Below are 27,674 nucleotides of genomic sequence, written 5' to 3' on the forward strand. Positions count from 1 at the left end.
ACACACACACACACACACACACACACACACACACACACACACACACACAAACACACACACTCTCTCTCTCTCTCTCTCTCTCTCTCTCTCACTCTCTCTCTCTCACTATGAGACACTCACCCCCCCAATAAAAATTCCCTCAGCTCTGCTTTCTTTCCCTCAACGGGAAGCTTGCCCGGCCTATATAGTCCCGACGCGCCTCCTGAGGCCTTTCGCTGCCCCTCGGGCCGTGTCCCCGTCAGGCGAGAGCCGCGGCCTCCCGCGAAACCCCTCCTCCCTCCGGCTCCACGGCCCACGCGGCGGCGGCGCCTCCTCCTCCTCCTCCGGGCCTGAGGCGCAGCGGGAAGGGAAGCCGCTTCCCCTCACGCCCGGCCGCCGCCGCTAGGGGCGCTCCGGAGGGCTCGGCGTCGGCCTGGAGGAGAGGGGTCGACGGGCTGCGCGGCGCTGGGCCGGGCCGGGGCGAGGGAGCTGAGGGCCGGCCGCGCCCGCCCGGGCCATCGCGGGCTGCCGGCGAAGCCCCGCCATGCCTGCCGCGCCGCTGCCGCCCAAGGAGAGCAACCTCTTCAAGAGGGTCCTGGTGAGGAGAGAGGGCAGGGCCTTCCTCGGGGTGGGGTGGGGGGTCGCCTGGGGTGGGGCAGCACCCTCGTCACCCCCCCCCCGCCTTCCTTCCCTTTGTGCGGCGCCTGCCCTGGAGCTGAGCCCCCCGACCCAGCCCTCCTTTCCGTCCAGGCACCTTTCCGGGCCTCCCCTCGGAAGGAGGAGGGACGCGGAGGCCTCTCTCGGCTCCCCTCCTTATTTACGGATAAGCTAAACAAGCTATAGCTTGGGCCCCCCCTCCAAAATATACTACTAAATATACTACTATTAATGTACTTCTTAATTGTCTCTCACTAGTAATATGCTTCTTCTTAATTGTATTTCAGTTCAGCAATTACTTTGATAAAATACCTATTTTTGTTATGTGCAAATGGCTGTTAGGTCCATACATTACCATATAGCATATATTCAACAGTGACAATTTGTTGTTGCCAAAGGACAGCTGGACATATAAAGGGCCCCATTAGTAGCTTAGGGCCGCATCAAACCTAAATCCGGCCCTAGGCTCTCGCTCTCTTCCCCCCACGCCCTTCTGCTGTCAGTTGCAGGCAGCAGATCATTTGTGCATTTGGTTTGTTTGTTAAATCTGCCTGCTGGCCTTCCTCCGGAGGCCTCATCCTGCTCTCTCCCAGCCACCCACCCTGAATATCCCACGCTTCGCTGGAGATCACGGCGGTGGCTTCATCAGGACCGAGGACACGGGAGAAGTGCAGGATTTGTTCCAGCCTTCCAGCTGGGCCCGCCAGGGGCTTCCCCAAGGGAAGCCAGCTGGCAGGATCCGAGCCTCTTGTGTACAGAGCCCTGCCAGCCTGGCTGGTATCCCAGAGAGCCCCTTCTTCCTCCATGAGTGGGGATGAGCCCTCTTTGAAAGCCACCCAAGTTATGGTCATAACTGTATGCAAAGGACCGCCTCCAACTCCACAACCCCATGAACACGACAGGGTTTAATTTTAAATGAGTATGCAATAGGATTATGCTGTCCAGCTGCAACCCCAGTAAAGCTGCATTAGACACAGCGGGGCTTGTTTCCCATTGAACACCCTGAAAAGCTGCATCCCTTAAACTCGCTCTAGTGGGAATAAGTTCTGAAGCAAACGAGACTGGGTAGAACAGCTTAGGATCATGCTGCACCTTTTTCACCTCCTCAGCCGCATTTTAAATCAGGTCCCCAGCCTCTGTTCTTAGCTCCCCCTGAAGCCCCAAACGTACAAAACCCTTTCAGTCGTTTTGGGGGAGTGGGTTGTGTTCAGAAGCCAACTTGCATTCTGCATGTTAACCATGCATGCCAGCTCCTCTTCTGCTTCCCCAACTTAGGAGGAGTTAGGGTCACCTGTGCCCACAACCTTCCTTTAGAAACAGGCACCCTGGGTCCTTGCAGCTTTCCTTCCCCATGAAGCGGTAGATCTACCCTAGCAGTCAGTGTGCTGTCACTGCAGCATCTAAAGCTTCAAAAGGAAGCGTACAAAACCAGTCATCACAATGTACTGGATGACCCAGGCACCAAGACAATAATAAATCAGTAGGTGTGGGGTGAAGGGGCCTCCACATGGTGTTTTGAAATGCTTCTGGGGTCTTCTAAAAGACACTCATTTTTTGTAATTGACATTTCCACACACCCCCTTTCTTGTACTAATAAATTACCATGTTAAACATGTGGGCAGTGTTTGATTATATATGAGCAGTCAAAAAGTTTTGTTTTTTTAATCTGTCAGATTCCAACCTTTGTAAAACTGCTTGGTTTTAATACTGTATTTTACTGGGAAAATGGGGAGAAGTGGAGTTGGTTTGTGTAGGTGTGGGTAACTTTTTTCACTTAGGGGGATAATCTGCTGGGATATGCATAACATTGGTGGGCAGAGCCAGAGCAAAGATGATTGGTAGACCTAGAGGCAAAGAGTCTGGAATAAAAACCACCCTGCTACAAATCTCACCATGATTTCCGCAACTTAGAAACTCCAAGTCTATGGAGGCTTACTCAGAAGTAAGCCCCACTGGGTTTGATGGCATTTCTAACAAGAACATAGGAAAATTTAAATTCAACAGACAATTGCTGTTGGAAAGCAAATTAAGCCAACTCTTTTCTGACTTGGGCGTCAGAGACACACAGGCCTGGTTCACATATTGCATGGCTGAAAACAGACTTGTTTAATTTGGATGTACTGTACACTGGTTCAAGCTACTGAGAAGTTCACTCCTTCCCCACTCCTGCTGCTGCATCACCAAGCAGCAAGCCAGAGTCCAGCTTGTGATTCCTGAAGCTGGATTTGTGGTTTGTTTCTCTCTAAGCAAACCATGAGTGGTAACAAAGGTTTGTTCTTTGCATTCTGCTGATGGTTTGTTTGGAGGAAATAAACCACAGCTCCTGGTTTGAACATCATAGCAAGCCAGACTCCTGACTTGTTGCCCAGAGGTATGGCAGGAGCAGGGGAAGAGCAGAGAGAGAGCTTTTATTGTTCACATAAAATCATTGCTGAACTATAACTTGTATGGCCCAGTTTGCCTGTCAAAACTCTTATTGGACACCTGGAGGCATTTAGCAAGGGGAGATGGCAGGTAAGGAAAAGGAAAAAAAGTTAAGAACTATTCTCTCCCACTGCTGTTTTTAATTTTTGAAAATTACTGTCAGTTTCCCTGCATATATTTGATTGTGTTATATAGTTTGACCCTCAGAGATCTCATTAAAAGGCAATCTTGTCAGTGATTTGAAGTGCCACTGAAGAAGCTAATGAATTGTGATACTAAGTTAAGTAAGAGATTACTTTTTAAGATAGGTGTAACCTAATCTTATTTTTTCCCCTTCCTAGAAATGTTATGAACAAAAACAGTACAAAAATGGACTCAAATTCTGTAAGATGATCCTTTCCAATCCAAAGTTTGCTGAGCATGGAGGTAAGTGCATTATTAATTTAATTTATTCATTTTCTTAAAGCAGGGGTGTCTAACAGGTTGATTGTGATCTAGTGGTTAATCCTCAGGTGGTTTGGGCTCCCTTTCCTTTCCGGTGGCAAAAGAGCACCCAGCTTGCCCCATCCTCCATTCATGCATGATCGCTGGAACGGAAGACGGAGTTTCCCCCTTTTTATTAAAGTTCAACATTTTTGTATCCCCTCCCCTAAAAAAAGCTCAACAACTTTGACCTGAACCTCCGCTCCCCCCAGTTTTTTATTTATTTACTTTTAATAATACTTATTAGAAGTTTTATAGTTACAGAAAGAAAGTATGAGAGAAAAAAAAGAAAAAGCAATAAAAACTTTTTAAACAAACAATACATCAAAAATAGAAAGAAAAACAGTACATCAAAACAACAAGAAAAAACAAAAACATTTAAAAACACATCCAAATTCCATATCTTTATCTTTCATTTACTTGTTTCCTCGACTTCCTCACACCTCCCTTTTTTGTATTCTAGTTCAAATTAGCTAATTCAGCAAATCCTTTCCCTCTTTCTCAATTTTTGTTCCAGTTTTTTATTCCAATCTCTTTGGAGTTGGACGTCCCTGTCTTAAAGGATGCAAACTGTTTGTTTACCCAGCAGATATTCAGAGTGTTTGTTTTACACCATTTAAATGATAAATTTTAAACTTTAAGTATCTTGAAATAATTTAGAACAAGCCTTTTCTTCTGAGCAGTGGTAGAAACTCAGCCACATAAGCTAAGTGCCAAATGGCACCTTAAACCTAGGTTACGTTTGCCACAACAGACTGTCTAGTTGCCTTTTTTGGCAGTGACATTTCTTATTATTCCTTTTCTATACCAACTTATATTTTAAAGATAAATGTCAAAGCGGTTTACAGCACATTAAAACATCAAATAAAACAATTCAGAATAAAACGACAAGAAATCTCCCATGATCGGACGACTGGCTGGCATGCAGCAGCATCTTTTGATGTGGGGGTGTGCAGTAGCAGAAAATGCTGCAGCCTGCTAGCCAGATGGAGATGTCAGTCGCCAAACCTAGAGACGAGGCATTGTCACTTGGGTGAAATTGGATCTGCACCAGTTGCAAAATGTTCCTGGCACCTGTGGAATTTCAGACAATGCTTCTCAGTAGAACCTTAGAGAATTCAGTCTTGGTCTGGTGTACATGTACAAAAGAATGAGGTGGTAAGGTGAATTGTGCCATTTCAAACTGCAGATGGTAGATTTTGCTCCTATATCTATAAATAAGTAGAAAACTAGCAAAATTGGGAATTAGCTGAACTACAGCCTTTTCTCTCACATGCTAGATGTTTCTTGCACAGCTTGTGTGTTTGTGTATTTTAATATGGGGGCATCCTCACCAGAAGTCTGAAAGCTCATTACAATATAAAACCTGTTCCCTTTTGTGGTAGTCTTTGTTTTGTTTTATACTGGTACAATCTGTATCCTGAACTGTTACACTTTCTCCTACCACTCTGTTCTGAAGGTGTAGAGATCAGAACTCTCTGGTTTCTGGAAATGAATGCATGTTCCATGATAGTTGTTGGTCATAGGTTATTACTGAGTTAAGCTTGAATAATTTCACTTTGATTTACTCTGATTCAGAACTGCTTTGTTTGGGGAGTGGGGCAGTGTTTTCTCCTTCCATTCTGCAGAGCAAGATGATGTACACATTCTTCTGTGTGCTCTAGACTTAGCTGCCCCACCCCACAAAATAGTGAATGAGAAGCTTTTGTGGATGTGTGGGATGGTGAGAATACCTGTGTTTGCATCCCTGTATTCCCAAGAGTTGCTTGGATTATTATTATTATTATTATTATTATTATTATTATTATTAGATGGGGACAGTGAAACTTATCACACGTGTGTTGTTTAACTTGATTCTTACATTATAAAATATTTCTTACAGAAACTTTGGCTATGAAAGGACTGACCTTGAATTGTTTAGGGAAGAAAGAAGAAGCATATGCATTTGTTCGCAAAGGCCTTCGTAATGATGTAAAAAGTCATGTGTGTATCCTTTCAAATAGTACACCAATTTCAATTTTTCCTAATAGTTCTGAAATCCTCTTTCTCTACCCCTCTCAATTATTATCCAGTGAATACTTTGTTATGTAACAAATTTGAGCATTTTATATTTAAATGTATAGATTAGGCCATTAGATATTGTCTAACATACCTGTGGCTAACCTGTGGCCATCTAGATATTGTTGGGACTCCAACTCCCTGCCAACCATCAGGGATAATGGGAATTCTAGTCCCACAACAACTGGTGGGTCATAGATGAGCCACTCCTGGTCTAACAACTTAATTTGATATGTAATCTGTTAAATTTAGGAAATTCTAAAATGCAGGGTATTAGTCATAACACTGGATTCCTGGGTACTTACTGTAGGTCAGCACAAAACGTTTGATGTTTACTATGCCATTCTGTTTCTGCAGGGATGGGGGACCCTTATATTCTGGCAGGCCGGATCCTGTGGACTCCTGCCCTAGACACCAGCCTTATAGATTAGGCCGAAAGAGCCACTGCCTGAGGTTACTCAGTGAGTTTCATGGTGGAGTGGGAATTTGAATGCAGGTTTTTCCAGTGATGCTCGTTTTTAGCAGGGGCGGAAATCTCCAGCCCGTGGGCCTAGTTAGCCCTCTAAGCCTCAGATGTTTGCTCCCCAGGCTGTTTTCTCTTTCCTGGGCCTGATGTAACAATATATGGCACTGGGCACAGGAAAGTCCAGGCCTCAAATAAAGGAAGAATTCTGAGCACCCGCAAAGCATGCTTCTGATTCTTCCTTTACAGATGCTTCTTGAACTTTGAATTACTTGACATCCTGTAATGTCAGGGGATGGGAAGGTGGTTGAAGCCACCCACCTGCTCACACGGTTTGCAGAGCCCCGGCCAGTTCTGGATCTGCCCACAGGGACTTCCCACCCCTGACCTACAGCCGACTTTTGAGGGTACAAATCTGTCAAAGGAACTTGCAAACAACATCAGTGCCTATTAAAACACACCCAGATTACTAATCCAGGGAGGTGGGGTTCTTCCCCCAGGGCCCATGGCAGCCAATGACTCTGTGGCAGAGAAAAACTTCCAGCTGGAGCAGGAGGGGCCAGGCTCCTGGCGTCTCCTCTGGCCTGCTTGGCCTTCTCCTGGCTTTCGGTTCACAGAGCAGTTGTCAAGAACTTCCTTCATATCATGCTTCTGTCCTTCTGACATGCAGCTGCTTCATCTTCTCAGCTGCTTAGCCTCCTTGAATTTGAGTCATTCTGCAGAAAGGCAGGTAGCAAAAACACTGTTTTAATTTTAAGGAAATAATTTTAAGGAAAATAATATGTTTTGTCCATACATCACCTCAGCCTCACCTCACCTCATGGTCTAAACAAGTAATAGGCTACAGTGGTACCTCGCAAGACGAATGCCTCGCAAGACGAAAGAGTTTTTCGTTTTTTGAGTTGCTTCGCAAGACGAATTTCCCTATGGGCTTGCTTTGCAAGACGAAAACGTCTTGCGCCTTTTTTTGAAAACTGTCAATGCATTCCTATGGGAAACCGTCAATGCACAGTGGTGCTTCGCAAGACGAAAAAATTCACAAGACAAAAAAACTCGCAGAACGAATTAATTTCGTCTTGCGAGGCACCACTGTATTTTGTGAAAATGAAGAATACCTAATATCACATGATTTCCTCCTCCCTTGGCTTATGGCACCAGAGTATCCGATGGCTTAGTCATATACAAACTTGGCATGGGAGCAAAACCTTATCTTTACCTTTGACCTCCAGTTCATCTGTGCCTTTGTCTAGCAGTGTCCAGAAGGGTTGCATCACCACTGTAGTATGGGAGATTTTTCATGAGGAATAAGCTCTCACTAGGATTCGGGAATACTTCAGTTTTCTAGGTGCCAGGATGTCTTGATTCCCAGACAGCTGAGCACTTTGGACTTCTTTAACCCAAGGAACTTCTCCACAATTTTCTGTTGAAGTGCTATGGTAAAACGGCAATTTAACATTTAACTGGCAGGTGCACAACTGTACCATTAATGCTGAATGCCTGCGCAAAAACATTGTTCACATCAAAGTGCTATTAAATGCCACATCATATTGCTAACTCCTGCATTGTATTTTGTATTTGAAATCGCTCCTATGGCTATATAAATCCTTCATTATAATATGTGTTTGCTCATGCTCTTAAGTTGAGATAAATGAATAACACTCATTTATGAATCCTTTCAGGACTATAAACATTTGTCTCCAACTCCCCCCCCCCCCAAAAAAAACAGTCCATTTCCTTAACTCTGTTAGGTTGGCATGTTTATGGACTCCTGCAGCGCTCTGATAAAAAATATGATGAAGCTATTAAGTGCTATCGAAATGCTCTGAAATTAGATAAAGACAATCTACAAATTCTAAGAGATCTCTCACTGTTGCAGATCCAAATGCGGGATCTTGAAGGCTACAGAGTAAGTAATTCCTCCGGTTTTTGTGTTGAGCTTAACCGAAAACTTGCAAAGTGCTCTCTGAATATTTACTAGAGTTGAGAGGAGCATTTGAGTTTAATTAGGTTGGGGAAATGGACATGCCAACGTTATCTGGGCACCATCTTATGGGTATATGATTTATTTGCCATGTTCAAAACCACCATTGTACAGAACAATTGGGGGGGGGGATTTTACAAAATTGTAGCACATGGCAAAATGGAAAACCGTTCTTGATGTAGTACCTTCCATTGCTACTTGCAACACTATTCTTTAATTCTGGAGGAGTGGCAGTGACAGTGGCAAATTGTAAATTTACTTGCTAGTAAACATAGTTAAGGTCAGAGGTTGGGCTGCAATTATAAGTACCGTATTTTTCGCTCTATAGGATGCACTCCCCCCCCCCTCCAAAAATGAAGGGGAAATGTGTGTGTGTCCTATGGAGCAAATGCAGGCTTTCGCTGAAGCCTGGAGAGCGAGAGGGGTCGGTGTGCACCGACCCCTCTCGTTCTCCAGGCTTCAGGCCGCTATCTGCAAACCTTTGGAGCGCTCCGAAGGCTTGCGGACAGCAGCCTGAAGCCCGGCGAGCGCAGCACCAATTCCCGCTGCGCTTGCCGGGCTGCAGGCAGCCATCCGCAAGCTTTCGGAGCGCGGCGGGTGTTCCCGCTGCGCTCAGAAGGCTTGCGGATAGCTGCCTGTTCTGGGAGCTTGGGTCAGGGGAAGCTCTGGCTTCCCCAGCCCCGCAAGCTTCGGGAGCGGCAGTGAGGTTGTATGCAATCTTGCCGCTGCTCCTGGACCTGTTCTGGGGGCTGGGGTTGGGGGAAGCTCAGGCTTCCCCACCCCCAGCCCTGCAAGCTCTGGGAGTGGCGGCAAGGTTGCGCGCAATCTTGCCGCCGCTCCTGGACCTGGGGGTGGGGGGAATTAATTCCCCCCCTTTATTTCTCCCTCTAAAAACTAGGTGCGCCCTATGGTCCAGTGTGCCCTATGGAGCAAAAAATACGGTATTTAACAAGAAGTCCAGCTGAGCTTTTCTAGTTTTCTTTGCTTTTAAGTCTTCATCCTTTTTTTCACTAAACAGAATCCTTTTGCACTGTTGGTGAAGAATGGCAAAATTAATTATTTGGTAGATTATATTTATATTCATTATCTCTTTAAAGGAGACCAGGTATCAGCTGCTGCAGCTGCGGCCCACGCAGAGGGCTTCTTGGATTGGATATGCAATTGCATATCATTTGCTAAAAGATTATGATATGGCCTTAAAATTACTGGAAGAGTTTAGAAAAACTCAGCAGGTAAGATCTTTTAAAAATGTCAATTATTGTACACAGTTAAGAATCTGAGTAAGTCTACTGTAGTCAGAATGATTACTTATTTTCTGTTTTTCTATCCATTGTTCGAAAGAATTACAACTTTGGGACATAAAGCAAAGAAGATGTGCCATTGTTTTATGAAATGTTTCCATTTATTGTACAGTCAGTATCAAATCCCTTATAGCGTCAGTTATGTTAGTGGAATGATAAGCTAATCAAGTACCAGAGATTGTGATACATTATACACCTGAAATTAAAAAATAGGATGCCACGGGCAACGCACACAGGTGGTTCAACATACGCAAGTCTTTGTACTTTGTCCTTGGTGGAATACCAGAAGAGTATTGTGAGTTGTCTGTAAAGCTGTCATTCTTGATGGGTGGATCAAATTTGATCTCTACAGGTCCCTCTAATAATTTTGTTGTCAATTTGAAATAAGACTTTTCTGTGAAGAAGCTAAATTTAAATGGAAACCATTAAGCCACGATATCATGAAGAATTGACAAATGGTGTTGTCAGGTGGCACACAAATTCAGTTCAAAGCATCTGTTTATAATTTATGCTGGTGGGTGGAATTATTCACTTCCTGAATCATATACAGTGGTACCCTGGTACTCGGAACGGCTTGGCACCTGTACAAATCGGCTTCCGAACGCTGCAAACCTGGAAGTGTTCCGGTTTCTGAATGTTTTTCGGAAGCCAAATGTTCGACATTGCTTCCATGGCTTCCGACCGAGTGCAGGAAGCTCCTGCAGCCAATTGGAAGACGCGCCTTGATTTTTGAATGGTTTCGGGAGTCAAACAAACTTCCGGAACGGATTATGTTCGAGAACTGAGGTGCCACTGTAAATGCTTTTTTTTCCCTGGAATAATATGAACCTGGAACATTGTGGCATTTTTGGTACTTCAGTGAGGGATAACGCTATCAAAATACTTTGTATTGGGGTTTTATATACCTGGGTTCAAAATACAGGTCCCCCCTTTATAATGCATGGCAGGAGGAGACTTGTTTCTCCTCTTGCTGCATCTCTTTTTAAAATTGGAAAGCATGTATGCATGAAGTATGAATAGTACAGTATAGATGTACAGTGGTGCCCCGCAAGACGAATGCCTCGCAAGACGGAAAACCCGCTAGACGAAAGGGTTTTCCGTTTTTCGATGCGCTTCGCAGGACGAATTTCCCTATGGGCTTGCTTCGCAAGACGAAAATGTCTTGTGAGTCTTGAGATTTTTTTTCGCTCCCCACCCCCTTTTTCTAAGCCGCTAAACCGCTAATAGCCTTTTAGCAGCTAATCCGCTAAGCCTTTAATAGCCGCTAAACCGCTAATAGCGCTAATCCGCTAAGCCGCTAATAGGGTTGCTTCGCAAGACGAAAAAACCGCTAGACGAAGAGACTCGTGGAACGAATTAATTTCGTCTTGCGAGGCACCACTGTACTTTGATACCAGAGTAAAAAATGTATCCTAAGAAAAGAAGCAAATATGAGTGACAATAGTTGAGAGGATAATTGAGGAGATCAACTTACTGCTTTGTCATTTTTCAAGGCAAGAATTCTTTTAAATGACTGTTCATTTCCAAGTTCTAATTCAACTATCCAGTGTCCCTTTATTAACCAAAAAAGAACTTTTGTGAAGTTAGTCTTCTGGGGCAGATTAAATGTTAACTCTTCTCTTATTTTCCAGATCCCTCCTAATAAAATAGACTATGAATATAGTGAATTAATATTGTACCAGAATCAAGTTATGAGAGAGGCAGATCTGTTTCAAGAATCTCTGGAACACATAGAAACTTACGAGAGGCAAATATGTGACAAGCTCATGATAGATGAAATAAAAGGTAATACTTCTTTTTCCTTTTCACATGCTTAAAATATTCCTTCACGTGAATCTTGGTCTGTGAGGTGGTTCAGTCTAGGGAGCTGTGGACCATTAAACCTAGAGGAGGATCACGTTTCCCCCTTGTCATTAAGTGTTTTTGGGGGGACTCTGTGTGTGTAATATAAACATCACACAGACATGCTTGCACACACTGTGCAGACACATGCCAGTCCATAAACATTTGTCTGAAATGTTCAAACAGTTTAAAGGAAAGGCTACTCTAGATTAAAAAGATACCCTATAGCGCCCATCCCTGTCTGCTTCATCATGCCCAGGGCTCCCATTCCATCACTGCGAGGGCTTCCACAACAGGCTGTCACCAGAGAGCCAGCATGGTGTAGTGGTTAAGAGCAGTCGGCTCGTAATCTGGTGAACCGGGTTCGATTCCCTGCTCCTCCTCATGCAGCTGCTGGGTGACCTTGGGCCAGTCACACTTCTCTGAAGTCTCTCAGCCCCACTTACCTCACAGAGTGTTTGTTGTGGGGGAGGAAGGGAAAGGAGAATGTTAGCCGCTTTGAGACTCCTTAGGGTAGTGATAAAGCGGGATATCAAATCCAAACTCTTCTTCTTCACCAAACTGCCTGGTGAGCTTGAAAGGCAAGCTGAGCACCACCACCATCCTTTTGTATTTTTTTAATTTATCTAACAAAATTTATTTACCTCTTGATGGCAAGAAAACCTCTTAAGCAGTTCTTGTTTTCAAGAAAAACAGGTGCCGGAACTTACCATGAAATCATTACAGTAAGTCGCTGGGTGACTCAGGGCAGCGCTGAACAGACGCAGCAAGACCTGTCTCATTATCCTAATCAGAATGCTCATTCCATATCACATCAGCACTGCCCATGCTGGGTAGAAACTGATGTGGGGAGAGTATTATGATCAGGGGCAGATGCGGGATGTTGCTGCCGCACAGTTTCTGAGCAGCTTTCTGCAGAGTAGTCGGTCAGTGTCATCATCACTGTGGCTAACTGGCTCTTTCAGGCTTCCAGAGTTGAAGACTTCACCTTCCACCTGCAGGCTGTTTCCCTTAACTAAATCTGGTTTGCGATTTTATTACTACTTTAGGAGAGATGTTGTTGAAGTTGGGAAGATTGAAAGAAGCTTCTGAAGTCTATAAAGAGCTTATTGATCGGAATGCAGAAAATTGGTGTTACTATGAAGGCTTGGAGAAAGCTCTACAGCCATGTAAGTGTTGTAGTTATAAACTTGGCTTGCACTTTTTTTATTAGGCAATTGGTGCCTTGTTAAGTTCAGGGACGCGGGTGGCGCTGTGGGTAAAAGCCTCAGCGCCTAGGACTTGCCGATCGAAAGGTCAGCGGTTCGAATCCCCGCGGCGGGGTGTGCTCCCATTGTTCGGTCCCAGCGCCTGCCAACCTAGCAGTTCGAAAGCACTCCCGGGTGCAAGTAGATAAATAGGGACCGCTTACCAGCGGGAAGGTAAATGGCGTTCCGTGTGCGGCTCTGGCTCGCCAGAGCAGCGATGTCACGCTGGCCACGTGACCCGGAAGTGTCTGCGGACAGCGCTGGCCCCCGGCCTCTTGAGTGAGATGGGCACACAACCCTAGGGTCTGTCAAGACTGGCCCGTACGGGCAGGGGTACCTTTACCTAAGTTCAGAAATCAGAATCCTTGGAACCCTAGACCTTGGAAAGAAGATGTGTATTTGAATTTCATTGTCCATCATAATTTCCAGTGTTTTATCTACTTATAAGCCTATCTGTACTCAGAACCATAAATCATTATCAGGGACTGCTTCATATGGAGGAGCTTAAAGAGTGAGCTAAATGGCTATGTTCCTTACTGAAGTGATAAGCTTACAGCTTTTTAGCTACTTGTTTTTTTAAGCTACTTCAGTGTACAGAAACCCATCACCCTGAGATTAAGAGTCTCGTGCTGTGCCATCTGAGCTGCATCAGAAGTATAGCTCAAAATACTGTCCTTGGGAAAATGCTGCCAGAGAAATGATGGTATACAAATGGAAGAACTACCTATAATTACTAAATTTACTCTTAAATGTGCTTCACTGCACTATGCATAACTAGTACATTACAACATTTATAATGAAATTTCAATGCTATGCACCCATTTACTGCTATTTGCACTCAACGGCTTCAATGGAGTTAAGCACAGTCAAAGGATGGCAGCCTTTTAAAGATTATATTTTAACCTTTATAACAATGCTACTTTTTTAAGGTGCTCATAGAATTGCTTTCTCCCCCATGGTAAGTTCTGAAGCTCCAACATGGGATTTCAGAACTGAGGATTTATGTACTGCAGTTTGACTTTTGACATTGTTGAAATAATTTGCAATATGGTTGCACCACAAAATTGTTTGGTTTCTTTAAATGCATCCGCACGCACGCACACACATAGTATATTTCTACCTTTCTTTCACCAGCTGTTCTCTTTCATCATACTGAAAACTGCTTTTCAACCTGTTCTATATAAAAAAATGCAGTTTGAGACGTTCACCAAGGGCTTCTGTTGAAGAGAACAAGATGAAATTCCTACTAGTGTAGTTTTCCATATTGCATATAGGCACACTTGTGATTTAAACCAGATGCTTATAACATACAAAGACTCAAACTGTACATTTATTATCTACTAATAGGCTCTTTAGATGAGAGACTAGAAATGTATGAAGAAATCAGCAAGCAACATCCAAGAGCAGTTTCGCCTAGAAGATTACCTTTAAACTTCGTCACAGGTAACATTGCATATTTCTTTAGTGTCTTTAGAACTAAACCGTTCGCCCCACATACCAGCAGCATGCAAAGTCAAAACATTGTGGAACTCAGCGCTGCAGCAGAACGACTGTGAAAGAGCAGAGCAACTGCGATCCCCCCCCCCCCCGGGAGCTTGGCTTAGGGTGACAGGCCAATAACTGCCAATACAAAAGGCAAAGTGGATTTTTTTGTGTGGAAGGCAAAATTGTGTGCTTAGCACAAGTACAGTGGTACCTCGGGTTAAGAACTTGATTCGTTCTGGAGGTCTGTTCTTAACCTCAAACTGTTCTTAACCTGAAGCACCACTTTAGCTAATGGGGCCTCCTGCTGCCACTGCGCCACCCGAGGTACTATTAGCCCGAGGTACTATTTCTGGGTTAGCGGAGTCTGTAACCTGAAGCATCTGTAATCCGAGGTACCACTGTACTAGAGCAAGACAGGAATCCCCTCTTTTCATTACAACCTGCTGTGTCCCCCCAAAACATTGCTGCTGTGGGTTGAAAGATACAGAACAGGACGGGATTCAGCACAGAAGGCTGCACCACATCGTAAAGGAGTGGTGAAAGTGCTTGAGCTAGTGGAAGCATGTCCACTAGCACAGAGCTACCATTTGGCCCTGTCAGATGGTTCTGTCAAACGCTGGTCACAAAACAGCTGACTTTCTTTCTAATGTACACACATTCAGATGCTTCCTGTATTAGCATAGCACACTCATCCTTTATTGCTGTTACAAACAGCAGTAACGGCACTAATTGTAAGGGTTCAGATATCTTCCTTAAGTCATTTTTTAACGACTCCGTCGTTAAAACGTCATTCTGCACTCACTGAACTCCTTGGATATGTCATAGGTTCAGTTAAAGAATGTGCTGTGTGTGTTTTTTAAAACAACAACAACAGCAACCCAGTATCCTGGCAGGCTGAAAAGGCTGAATTTGTGTATAAATTATGCAAATTAGAAAAATTATTCAAAACATTCAAATTTGCTCAGAAAAAGACCAGGTACAAGTATTTCTGTCGAAGCAGAAAAACTTTTTAATTTCAAATTACAAGTAGATCATTGTTCTTACCAGCATCTTTCAGGTTTTAATATAAAATTTATAAAAACTATAACATGAGCCGAAATCACTAGTGCAACGCTAAGTAATAAGAATATAACCCAATGCAATTTTGTTTCTAGGTGAAAAATTTAGAGAACTAATGGATAAATTCCTGCGGGTTAACTTCAGTAAAGGCTGCCCACCCTTGTTTACCACTTTGAAATCTTTGTATTACAGTAAAGAAAAGGTAAAACTCCAATTTATTCAGTTTTCATACAGCTTTGTGTAATTTACCAGTTACAGTCACTTTTCCTTTCCATTTCTCATGCCATGGTAAACTGTAGTAAATGGTTAAGATTATTAATAAGAAAAGTATTTCACTCCTTCCCACTCTCGCTGGGTGGGAGGAAACAAGCTGTGACCCTTGACTTATGCCTGAAGCAGGGATCATGGGTTGTTTCACTCCCAACAAATCATGGTCTGTGGCCAAGTTTGTACTTGGCTTATTGATCATGGTTTGTTGGAACAAAGCAAAGTTTCCTGGTAAGAGGAAGCCAGGGATCTAAGCAAGGGAGAACTGAGTCTATGTAAATCTGTGTTTAAATTTCATTCATCTGCCATAACCACCTGAAAATTTGATTTCGCATAAAACTTGCTATAGTCTTGTTTATCTACCCTGCTACAATTTTCTATTTTACTTGCTTACTTGGAAGCATATTCTATTGAAGTCAAAAGGTGCCTACTTGCGAAATGTGCATAGAATTGCAGCCTAGAGATCTAGATGCAGTTTCTGTTGCTCACACATTGTTGACATGCCGTTATGATTTTCTAAACTTTAAGACTTTATATATTTCCAATCCATGTCCTCATAGCGAAGGAATAGTACAAAAGACAATAAAATGATTCTGAAGTCTTCATTTTCAGTAGAAAAAATGATATAAAAACTGAAAGAAAATATTGTTTAATGCATTTAATAACTTTGTGGAATTATGTCTTTTAACATAAACTATAACATAATCTCTAATGTTAACTTAAATATGTGGGTAGTGTCATGCAATAACAGTTTAAAGGTTATTTTAAAAACATTTTCACAATTTCAGTAGCCGTATATAAAAAAAAACTTCAGCGGGGTGGGTGTATAAAAATACAACTTAAAGGTAAATACTCCTGTTATTCTTACAGTAACATTAACATTAGTTAATATCACTCTTCATCTTCAGGTGAAATGGCTGGCTGTTAAATAGTCAGGGAAGCCATGACTTCCTGACTCTTTTGGAAGATGGGACACACCTGTTGTGTGGTGTGTACACATTGTTATGAATGGGAATTCCTAAAGTAGGGTATTTATGCCAAAATAAGGAGCTGTCATTGATTTATTGTACTGTCTTTAGGAAGCTATCCTGTATTCTGAGTGGACATTTATCTATATAGACAGCAGTTGATCAGGACCTTGGAAGAAGTCAGCTGGTTGGCTTTTAAATTGAAGATGGGTTTGGAAAGTTGAAGTTGATGGATATTTTGTGGGGTTTGGCCTTGTCATCTTGACACAATAAGATATAAAAATAGAGGATTAATGTTTGTTTTGCGAAAAGCGTTTTCAAAGAATTTTAGGTGGCGATTTTGTTCCCAGATAGATGCAAAATCTTAGCTGTAAGAGCAGAGGCTCTTTTTTCATTTTATAATTTATACATAGAGCAGTGTCTCGTGCGCAGACAGACATAATTTACACAACAGGATTTCCCCTTTTCTTGCTCATACACACACAGAAATCTGCCCTGCAAGATCTCCCAACCCTCAGGCATAGCTTTTTGGAGCAGTAGAGAGCATAAGGCAGCACCACATACCTGACCTCCCTCCAGATAAGTTACTGCTGCACACCTGGAGGAGGGGCAAGGTCAGTGTAGTGGCAGAGGCACTCAGGTGCTGATGATGCATTAACCATGTGCTGACCTGACCGCCATGTCTCCCCTCTCCATCTCAGGATGTGGCAGCAGGTTGGCCAGAGGGTGGTCAGGTAAGCGGCGCAGCCCCACAGCGCCATCCACTTTGGTTTGGAGGTAGGAGGAAAATTCCCATACTGCAAGTCTTTTCCGCTTGTGAATGGCGGTCACCTGTAGAAGATGGAACAGGTTGTGTTCCCTGGAGTATGTTTATAACGTAAAATACATTGTGTAGTTGTTTGTGCAGATGGGGGCTATTCTATCTGCCCTGCTCATGGATGCCCATAGCCCCATTGTCTTTCAACAACTTTGTAAGTTGTGCCACTGGAGATGTCTACATCTCCAGGTTAGATTACTGCAATCACCCTAGGGCTTCAGCATCTGAAGGACTGTTTGCTCGTCTTATGAGTCTGCCCCTTCCTTGGCCCTTTCATCAGTTAGAAAGCCGCATCTTGGAGGAGGAGGGCTGTGCAGAGCACTGATTTCCCGCTCATTGTCTCAGTCGCAAAAAAGCTTCACAAACACTCTTCAGAATTCTAGCAGTCAATCCTTCAGAGTGAAATACGAAGGGAGGACTGTAAAATTAAGTCAACATCAAGGTCTACGTCAAATGTGTTGCAGGTGTGTTGATTCCATTGAAGCTCAACATCATGTGTCCTCTTTGAGTAACTTAAAACACGGAGAGGCTGTGAGGAAATAATGCATGAGGGAATGACTGGCTGGAAGAAACAGCAGAAGTCTCAGAAAGTGTACTCAGGAAGGTAGGCTGACTCCCCCTGAAGACTTTTCTTTTGCCCTCGTAGGAAGGCTGGCCTTGTGCCTGATAGGAAATAATGGGGGCCTGAGGAAAGCTGTGGTAGCTGCAGAAGAAAGAGAGAACAGCCAGAACAGAGGGAGAAAATCATTCTGTCTGACTGGATGAAACGTTTGCACAGGCAGAACCTTTAGCATAGTGAGATTTCACCCTGTATTCCACCTTCTGCTTCCAGTCTTCAGGAGGAGAGTATCATCATTTTATAGCAAAAACAGCACCACACCCACACAAATGGGAGGTATCAGCAGAAAGAAAGAAAGAAAGAAAGAAAGAAAGAAAGAAAGAAAGAAAGAAAGAAAATGAAATTTCCATGAGTGTGTTCAGATAGACTGGGCAGGACAGAGAGTTACTGTGGAAGTAAGGGGGCTGGTCTGCAAAGTTGCTCACTTTGCAGCCAGCACAAGCCGCATTTGGGTTGTGAAGGCCAAACAACTGTTGGCTGTGGGGTGGGCGAGGCAGCAGAAGCAAAATAGGACAGAGGGTACGAAATGGGGAAGAGGTGAGTGAAGAAAGCAGCAATGGAGAAAATGAAGACGGAGGAAGAAGGAAAGAAAATAGCCAAGAGGAAGAAGGGACAGCGAGGAAATGGGAACTGAAGTGAATATAGTGAGACTTGCAGAAAGGGAAACTAGAACTTGAGAAGAGTATGGGGTTATTTGGGACATACTAGGGATCTGTAATGCTGTGTATACCCTAAACAGCTAGGAGGAGCTCCTCAGTGTTCCTCCTTGCCATGCCTAGCTTGGGAATCCATCCCTCTAACCTCTCTGGCAAACCTCACGGATTGAGAAAAAGCTTCTGGGGGCCAGGAGGAGCCAAAGTTCACTTTTTCCACCTTACGGAGTCCACCCATGCAGCTTGGGTGGCTCCTTTTCTTAACATCAGCTTAATTTTGCTTGGTACCTCTCCCACTTGCCTTCCTTTGAATCCTCACTCCCTTCCGGTCCTGCCAGCTCAGACTATCAGCCCTAGAGTCACAAGATGGGCCTTTCCCCTGTGGTTGCAATATTCCCACGTGCTTCCCTGCAGCAGAGGATTATATCATGCTAGGTGCACTTGTGAACAGGGCTTTACTTGAGTCACAGCTCCTGTGCAAGTGCTAAATGAAATCAGTGGAGTCCCGCAAGAGCTTGTTTACATAATCAAGGAATCAGAGGTGACTGTTATGGGATAAGTTGTCATCCACAAACAAAAATTCAGGTTGTTTCCAGCGCATCTTCTTGATCTTGAGCTGTTCACTGTGTCACTGTATTTTTCAGGGGGTCTGCCTCATTTGTCAGAGATAACAAGGGACATACCTCGAAAAGATAAACCTACGATCTCTGATTCTGTTAGCAATGATTGATTCAGTCTTCAGTTGTCCATCTCCATTTCACCCCTTGAGCACTAGATTAACCGCATAGGCTGTTGAAGCAGAAAAGGGGATCATGTTCTAAAAGCAAAGCAAAACCAAGCTTATCAGTGCTCTTTTGAGTGTTTCATTGAGCGTACCCTTAGCAAGGATGCACAATCCTCAGTGAAATGAGTTATGGTATTTTTCTCCTGTGTGTGTGTGTGTGTGTGTGAGAGAGAGAGAGAGAGAGAGAGAATGAGAATGAGAATGAGAATGAGGAGGCATATTGTGTAGGGACCTATGGAGAAAGGGCTTGGCTACTTATTTATAGCAAATCAGAATGCAAAATGAGCCACATTCCCCGCCATGCTTCATGGCAGGTGGACCCTGTTTAGCACATCACACACCAGCAGAATTAAATGCATGCGTTTGGATAGTGTGTGAGGTTTTACCTAGCACAGCAGAGAAGACCTTTTAGTTTGATTCAGTAGGGCTGTGCTATGCTATCAGATGTCCTTGTGACCAATCTCTCTCTGTTTCTGTGGAGGCTTCTCTTTCATTCATGAGTCTTGCAGATACCAGGGTGGTGCACTTGTCCACGAGATTTCTTGTCTGGAGGTTCACCTACACCAAACTGTGCTTGCTGAATCCAAACCAGTATCTGAAATGCGGATACTTTGAAATGAGCAGACCCTCACCCCGTCAGGCGAATTTCTGAGATGGTGTAAGGCAGACTTTCAACACAGCAGTTGGAATGGTTATGGGCATTCTGTGATGATTAGCTTCATCACTGAAAATGAACACTCACATTATCCAATATACTAATCGTGTGCTGATCCTTATGTTGCCAGAATTGCGTTGTCCACACTCCAGGGGGAGGTGTCAGCAGGTTCAGGGGAGACTCAATGTTTGTAGAAATCTGAAAATAAAACTTTATAACCCTAAGGAGTGGGTGACCAAAAACATTCCAATGGGGTGTGAGCACTCTTTTAAGTATCTGTTTCCAGGTGAGGGGAGAGAACAGAAAACTGGGAGGGGGGAATGAAGTGTCCTGGAAGAGGGCTGGCTTGCTGGTTTGTAGGGACCCGAAACAGAAGCATTCCACTCTTCAACACTTGGTTGCTCATCCCGCTTGATCTGTAGAAATTCAAACACAAAATGGGCCATTAAGCTATAGATTTCTCACAGGTCTCTGGTTAGCAATTGGGGTAAGCATAATGCTGGGCTAGATGGAGGCTGCTTTAGTATATAACACTAAGCCATGGTTGCTTTAACCATGTGTTGTTCAATAAGCCACAAGTCATCTCACAGACAAATCATATCTTGTTTCTCTGAAGCTTGGTTTGTTTTTATATCTCTGTTGCTTTGGAAGGGTCTGGGGCAGACAAACTATGGTTAAGCAGAGATGCTGGGCTCTGACGGAACACCAAGCCATGGTTAAAATAATCCATCAACAATTGCGGTCCCTTCCAACTCTACTGTTCTATGATTCTATGTGTCCATGGCTTCACATTGTAGCTTGTTGCCAGAAAACAAACAATTGTTAATCTTCTGGATTAGAATGGCTAAACAGACCATGGATTGGAGTTACAGTGGTACCTCAGGTTAAGTACTTAATTCGTTCCGGAGGTCCGTTCTTAACCTGAAACTGTTCTTAACCTGAAGCACCACTTTAGCTAATGGGGCCTCCTGCTGCCGCTGCGCCGCCGGAGCACGATTTCTGTTCTCATCCTGAAGCAAAGTTCTTAACCCGAGGTACTATTTCTGGGTTAGCGGAGTCTGTAACCTGAAGCATCTGTAACCCGAGGTACCACTGTATTTGTGAACCAGGCCAGCCTGCTGATGGGATCCAACAGTTTGTTCTTATGTAGCTTCACCCACTTTACCACAGAAACCCCATTTCTCTTGTGCTCTGATAGCAAAAGTAGATACTGATTGGGTTAAACTATTCTGCAAAAGTAGTTAACAGTTTTAAAAACAATTGGGGGGGGGAATAGGCAACCACTTAACCTTTATGTAAAGAGAAAGGAAGGATCCTCACTGCTTTGGATATAATTAATGATATCCAGTGTTGGTTATACTCTGAGTAGACCATTAGATCAATGGTTTGATGCCACTAGCTTTTACAAGTTCCGATTTTGTTCTGGGAATAAACTAGGTGCGGATTATTTGTTTTGCAAAACATAATGTATTATACAGATTTTAGTATTGTTTTAAGTTAGTTAGAAGTATTAGCACTATTCATTTGGCATGATTAACTGTATCTGGATAATATATCAGATTGAATGCAATGTGATTTAAAGAAAAAATCAAGTTAAAATAAACTTGGCAACTATATTTTTATAGGTTTCTACGATCCAAGAGCTTGTTACTGGTTACGAAGCTTCTTTGAAAACCTGTGACTTGTTCAGTCCATATGGTAGGTTTCATTATTCATGAATTGTAGCTAAAATGCAGCTTTTAATCCTTATTTTAGCTCTGTTGGTAGACCTCCAAACAGACATAATGATAAGTAAGCATTTTGATTTCTTGCCAAATTTTCTGACACGTATGTATCATTGCAGAAAACGGCGATCAAGAGCCACCGACAACTCTGCTTTGGGTTCGCTATTTCCTTGCACAGCACTTTGACAAACTGGGACAGTTTTCCGTGGCCTTGGATTACATCAATTCTGCCGTTGCAAGTACGCCAACACTAATAGAGTTGTTCTATCTGAAAGCAAAAATTTATAAGGTAAATATTGTCATAAATGCGTCAAAAATGGAATATGTAATCAATGTATATCCTTTTCATAGGAGCTGATAGACATTTTACGTTGAGATAAGAACAGAACCACTCTTACCAGATCAAAGGAAAACAATGCACAATGTTTTCAGTGAAGCAGCTAAAGTAATGTTAAAGGCAAAACCAAAACATCTAGAAATCACAAGCATAGAATTAAAAACGCCGAAAGAGTTTTGCTTGGGCAAAACCCAGCTTTCGGTCTGCTTTTGTAGGAGAACGACCTTTCTAGCCATTCATAATCAGAACCAAGGTTCCCCAAGAACCCTAATAGCCAGTCCTATCTTAAACTCTAAGGTACCCATGTAAGCCCAAAAGAAAGCTACTGCTTCTCCCTTTCTGGAACAGGTAAATTTTAGCATTTCAATTTCAATCTCTCCCTCCCTCCCTCTCTCACTCTTCTGGCTTCCTCTTGAGGCCTAGTCTCACAGCATCGGCATTTTGAACTTGCCCTGTTGTGTCCACTCCAAGCCTCCATTATGCCCTGCTGAATCCCAGGCACCCTTCCCTCTCCTTATGCAGCAATGGCAGTTCTTTCCACCTCCGTTTCCCTTTCCTTCTCCATGTCCATAGAATCAGCTAAGTTTTACCCAGAGTAAAGCTTGAAATTAATGAACATGATTTCACCAAGTCTACTCATAGAATCATAGAGTTGGAAGAGACCACAAGGGCCATCGAGTCCAACCCCCTGCCAAGCAGGAAACACCATCAGAGCACTCCTGACATATGGTTGTCAAGCCTCTGCTTAAAGACCTCCAAAGATGGAGACTCCACCACACTCCTTGGCAGCAAATTCCACTGTCAAACAGCTCTTACTGTCAGGAAGTTCTTCCTAATGTTTAGGTGGAATCTTCTTTCTTGTAGTTTGGATCCATTGCTCCGTGTCCGCTTCTCTGGAACAGCAGAAAACAACCTTTCTCCCTCCTCTATGTGACATCCTTTTATATATTTGAACATGGCTATCATATCACCCCTTAACCTCCTCTTCTCCAGGCTAAACATGCCCAGCTCCCTTAGCCGTTCCTCATAAGGCATCGTTTCCAGGCCTTTGACCATTTTGGTTGCCCTCCTCTGGACACGTTCCAGTTTGTCAGTGTCCTTCTTAGCTGAATATCACTCAGTGAATTTCTGTGTGGCCTATACATGTATCCACTTGTCCCTGTATTTCTTATCAATCAAAGTGGCTTTTTCCACCTCAAGCTGCAATATGTGTTCCAATGCTGTCTACCTGCACTCCACCCGCAAATTATTGGTATACTAGACCCCAGATCTTGGATAGCATGCTGCAGTTGGATCTATATGTACATGTGCGTGACGAAGGCCTTAGTGTTCGCTCATTTGTCCTTGGCCTCTTGCAGCAGTCAGAAAAGGGACAAACAAAAGTAATTCATAATAAATTGTTCATATGAAATGTTTGTGACCATCGTCTTTTTGTGGAAGCAAATAGTGGGCTTGGACTATGGAAATGGTTTTTGTTTTCCATGTAAAATGTGAGCAGCTCTCACTCAAAGTTAGTAAAGGTTCTGTGCTTCTTCCATACTCAGATATTTAGTGCTAACATAATTTTGCCAGACCTGTGAAGCTTGACATAGGCACTGAAGTCTGAACATGATCCTTTGCTGTTAACTTCTTTTTTTTGTTTTCATCGGATCAATATCTTCAGAGCTACGTTTCACACAGCGAAGCTTAGTAAGATCGGTTGTGATTTGTTGCATGCAAAATGTTTCAGAAAGGGGAGAAGTTCTGTCAGATGCACATTGTGTTACAGTTCTCAGAGCTTACACAATATGCCTGTTACTGACATTTAAAATTAAGTATAAAACTCTTTCCTTTCCCTCAATAGCATGTAGGCAACCTAAAGGAGGCTGCCAAATGGATGGATGAGGCGCAGTCGTTGGATACAGCCGATAGATTCATCAACTCCAAATGTGCAAAGTATATGCTGAGAGCAAATATGGTGAAGGATGCAGAAGAGATGTGCTCCAAGTTCACACGGGTAGGAGATATATTTTAAATAGAGGTTGGTTGCGTATTTGTTTTGGAAATTTCCTCTGTCCGTTTCAGATTTATTATTATTATTATAAGTCATTGGTAGCAGAATTCTATGATGCAGGAAAAATTCACCTAACTTCTAATTGAGCAAAGATAATAGTCCTGATGAATTTCCAGGAACAGAATACAGTGGTACCTCGGGTTAAGTACTTAATTTGTTCCGGAGGTCCGTTCTTAACCTGAAACTGTTCTTAACCTGAGGCACCACTTTAGCTAATGGGGCCTCCTGCTGCTGTCGCGCCACCGGAGCATGTTTTCTGTTCTCATCCTGAAGCAAAGATCTTAACCCGAGGTACTATTTCTGGGTTAGCGGAGTCTGTAACCTGAAGCGTATGTAACCCGAGGTACCCTGTAGTTCTATTTCCCCCCTTTAATCTTTAAATCTATTTTAGCTATTTCACTGCAGTATGAAACAGCTTCATCATGAGTAAGCCTGTCACAGTAAATGAATTACTCACGAGGAGGCTGGAAGTTTTAGTGGGAGCAAATTCCATGTCCATAGCCAGCTAAAAGTCAGCATTTTTCATTAAGATGCATAGGCTAACTTGGTGGTGAAAGAACTACAGGCATCGTTACTACTGAAAGCTACGTTTAAATTTTGTAAATTATTAAATAGACTGCAGGCTACAATCCTGTTCCCGTTTACCTTGGAGTAAGCCCAGTTTAACTCAGCGGGACTGGCTATTGGAACTGTATATGCAGGATTGCATTGTAAAAATCTTTGAAATGTCTTCCCATTCAGGCAGTTCTTCACATTGCCAAATTTTCCATTGGCATTTAACCTTTTGTAAGGTCTCCATTCATTTTGACTGGGAAGCCCAGCCAGATGGGCGGGGAATGAATAATATAATATAATACAATATAATATAATATAATATACAGTCACATTGCCAGTATGGTGTTGCGTGGTTGCCTTGATAACCACAGAGGGACAGGAGTTGTTCAGATTTGCTTTTCTTGTACCTCAGTCCTTTACCCTCTTACCTAGGGGTAAGCCTCATGGAAGTGAATAGAACTTCCTTTTGAGTAGCTATGTATAGGATTACCCTCTTAGTGTTGCACCTCGTATCTTCACTATTAAAATTCCCCGCCTTCTTGAGCTGTCAGTCATTAATTAAACAAGACCACATTTATAGCTTTTTACACGCAGTGTTTGCTACTACCTGAGGAATATTATCTGGTCTTCTTAAGAACACCTCCCTTATCTCTGCCTCTTTTACAGTGAAAGTGCCCACATTCTCGTTTCTGTATGAATGAAATACTGCCCTTCTCACAGACTTTTCCCTTAGCTGAACAGAAAAAGTATGCATTAGTTAAAGCGTTTGGAAAAGGGAAAAGAATAGGATACTTTATAAGACTGGGGGTTGCCAATATGATGTCCTCCAGGTTTTGTTGGAGAACAACAACTGTCACCCGCTGCCTGACGATGGATTGTGGTAGTCAGGGCTATGGGAGTGACTTGGTTCTGCAACATCTGAAAGCACTACATTTGCCATCCCTGCACTCAATAATGGAAAAGTCCAGAAATCAAAAATTATCCAAAGAATCATATCAGTTATTTATTGTTAAAGCATTCTTATAGGATATCACAGGGCTGTGTGTGTGTGTGTGTGTGTGGATAGACAGATACTGTATTTTTCGCTCCATAAGACGCACTTTCCCTCTCTTAAAATCTAAGGGGAAACGTATGTGCATCTTATGGAGTAAATGTGCGGTACCTGGGGCTGGGAGGGGGGACCCAGGCTTCCCTCGCTAGCCCCACAAGCGCGGGGAGCAGCGGAAAGGCTCCATGGGGCTGGCGATGAGGGAAGCTCGGCTTTCCCCACCGCCAGCCCCACAAGCTGCGGGGAGCAGCGGAAAGCTTCAGCGAGGCACCTGTCCTGGAAGCTGGAGGAGGAACAGAAGGGTCTCCTTCTGTTCCTTCTCCAGTTTTGCTTGAAGGGGCGCTGCACAGTTCTCCCTCTCTGCGCAGCGCCTCTCCTGTGAAAGAGTGGCGCTGCGCAAAGAGGGAAAACCGCACAGCCCCCCTTCAGCGAGGCGCCTGCCCTGTCTTCTGCCTTAGCCTCTTCCGGGCAGGGGGAGCCTTCACCCCGCTGCCCTGAAGAGGCTTGGCGCGGTTATCCCAGAAGCCAGAACAGCCACACAGTATCCCAGAAGCCAGAGCCCTCTTGCTGTTCTGGCTTCTGGGATTCAAATTTTTTTTTTATTGTTTTCCTCCCCCCCCACAACTGGGTGCGTCTTATTCTCTGGTGCACCTTAAAGAGCGAAAAATACGGTAGATAGATATCACACATATACATATAAATTTAAACAACTATTGATCCCACACAATACTTTTTTATTTATTTCAGGAAGGAACTTCTGCCATGGAGAATCTCAATGAAATGCAGTGCATGTGGTTCCAAACAGAATGCGCTTTAGCTTTTCAGAGACTAGGGAAATATGGAGATGCCTTGAAAAAGTGCCATGAAGTGGAGAGGGTAAGTAGGTAAACAGATTGCTTTTTCCTGACTACCGCTTCTCATAAGCAACATGAGCTTTGTTAACTCGCCATCTGCTTTAGAGTTGCCAAAACACTTATTTTGAAAAAGCTGTAAGCACACCTAGGAAGCTGTCTTATTTGTCCATCTAGTAAACTGCGTCATAAAAAATAGTTTCTTTTCTTTTTTAAAGCACTTTTTTGAGATAACAGATGATCAATTTGACTTCCACACCTACTGCATGAGAAAGATGACACTCCGTGCCTATGTGGACCTCTTGAGGTTGGAGGACATTCTCAGGCAACATGCCTTCTACTTCAAGGCGGCTCGCTCAGCAATTGAAATCTACCTGAAGCTATATGATAATCCGCTAGCCAATGAAAGCAAAGAACAAGAAGTAAATTCAGGTATTGAAGCAATAATTAAGATAGTGTGAGTATAAAAAGCTTTGTACGGAAGTGTTCACTGCTGAAAATGTATATGTAAAGGAAACTTATTTTATACAGTGCTGGGGAGAATCACCTGCTGAACTGGATATAAAAATAGCTTAATGATCAGTGCAGTATTAAGAATTTAAAACAGGGATTGCCAGCCTTTTTGTGCCCACATACACATTTGAAAACTGGGAAAACTGATTGCCATGCATACACCACAACCGTTGAACACACCTAAATCTGTTCTGTTGGCTGCTGCAGGCACCAAGTTGATGGACCCTGATCCAGCACAGAATTTAGATGGTTGAAAATCTTTATTTTAGGGTTGTTGTTTTTTGAAATTGTTTTTATTTGATTTTACAAATATAAATTTATAACAAAACCAAATACATATCCATACAGAGAGATTTCTCTGAATCTCAAGACTTCCCCCCATCCCCTCCGTGGGGCCTATTGTCAACGTTTTCAATGGCATATTATTTCATAGTCTATATTTTGTACCTATCCATATCATCCATAGTATTTGTTACATTACAAGTGAGATTAAAATGCTGCTAATGTTTTCATCAGCTTACACAGTCTCCTAAGTATATTATAATTTCCCCCCATTCTTTCTTGAAGTTTTTGTCTTCTTGATCCCTGAGCTTTCTGGTCAGTTTTGCCATTTCGGCGTAGTCGGTAACAGCTTGGTTTGCTATTCCTCTCTGGTGTGGGGACTCTTTCTTTCCATCATTTTAGTTCTCTTAAGTGATTGCAGACTGTAATGGTTCTAGGGGTTGCTCGTGCGTAAGTTGCCGTTACTCCTGGCTAGGTTGCCGGGTTGAACCCTTGCTGTCTGGACAGCCTCAAGTTCCGTGGCTGCCTCAGTCTCTGGCAGAATCCGTCAGTGGGCGTTTCTTAAACCT

At 43.3% G+C, this 27,674-nt stretch overlaps 1 protein-coding gene across 2 annotated transcripts in view; it reads left to right on the forward strand.

Annotated features, from left to right (window-relative positions):
- The first annotated feature begins 408 nt into the window (after positions 1-408).
- The window catches only part of NAA16 (N-alpha-acetyltransferase 16, NatA auxiliary subunit), a 37,862-nt gene continuing 10,596 nt past the window's right edge, over positions 409-27,674 (forward strand). Inside the window, exons 1-14 of one of the 2 annotated variants that reach the window (XM_083448631.1) lie at positions 409-577; positions 3,402-3,486; positions 5,426-5,530; positions 7,813-7,970; positions 9,143-9,277; positions 10,978-11,131; positions 12,238-12,357; positions 13,783-13,878; positions 15,075-15,181; positions 21,368-21,440; positions 21,586-21,755; positions 23,647-23,799; positions 26,207-26,335; positions 26,529-26,742. In XM_083448631.1, the coding sequence (XP_083304757.1) occupies positions 524-577; positions 3,402-3,486; positions 5,426-5,530; positions 7,813-7,970; positions 9,143-9,277; positions 10,978-11,131; positions 12,238-12,357; positions 13,783-13,878; positions 15,075-15,181; positions 21,368-21,440; positions 21,586-21,755; positions 23,647-23,799; positions 26,207-26,335; positions 26,529-26,742 (1,753 nt within the window). In that variant the 5' untranslated portion in view covers positions 409-523. Of the gene's footprint in view, positions 578-3,401; positions 3,487-5,425; positions 5,531-7,812; positions 7,971-9,142; positions 9,278-10,977; positions 11,132-12,237; positions 12,358-13,782; positions 13,879-15,074; positions 15,182-16,154; positions 17,988-21,367; positions 21,441-21,585; positions 21,756-23,646; positions 23,800-26,206; positions 26,336-26,528; positions 26,743-27,674 lie in introns of those variants that run through there. The other variant, XM_083448632.1, reaches the window with a different exon arrangement.

Source organism: Podarcis tiliguerta (assembly GCF_965153285.1).
Source record: "Podarcis tiliguerta genome assembly, chromosome: 7".
NCBI lineage: Eukaryota > Metazoa > Chordata > Lepidosauria > Squamata > Lacertidae > Podarcis > Podarcis tiliguerta.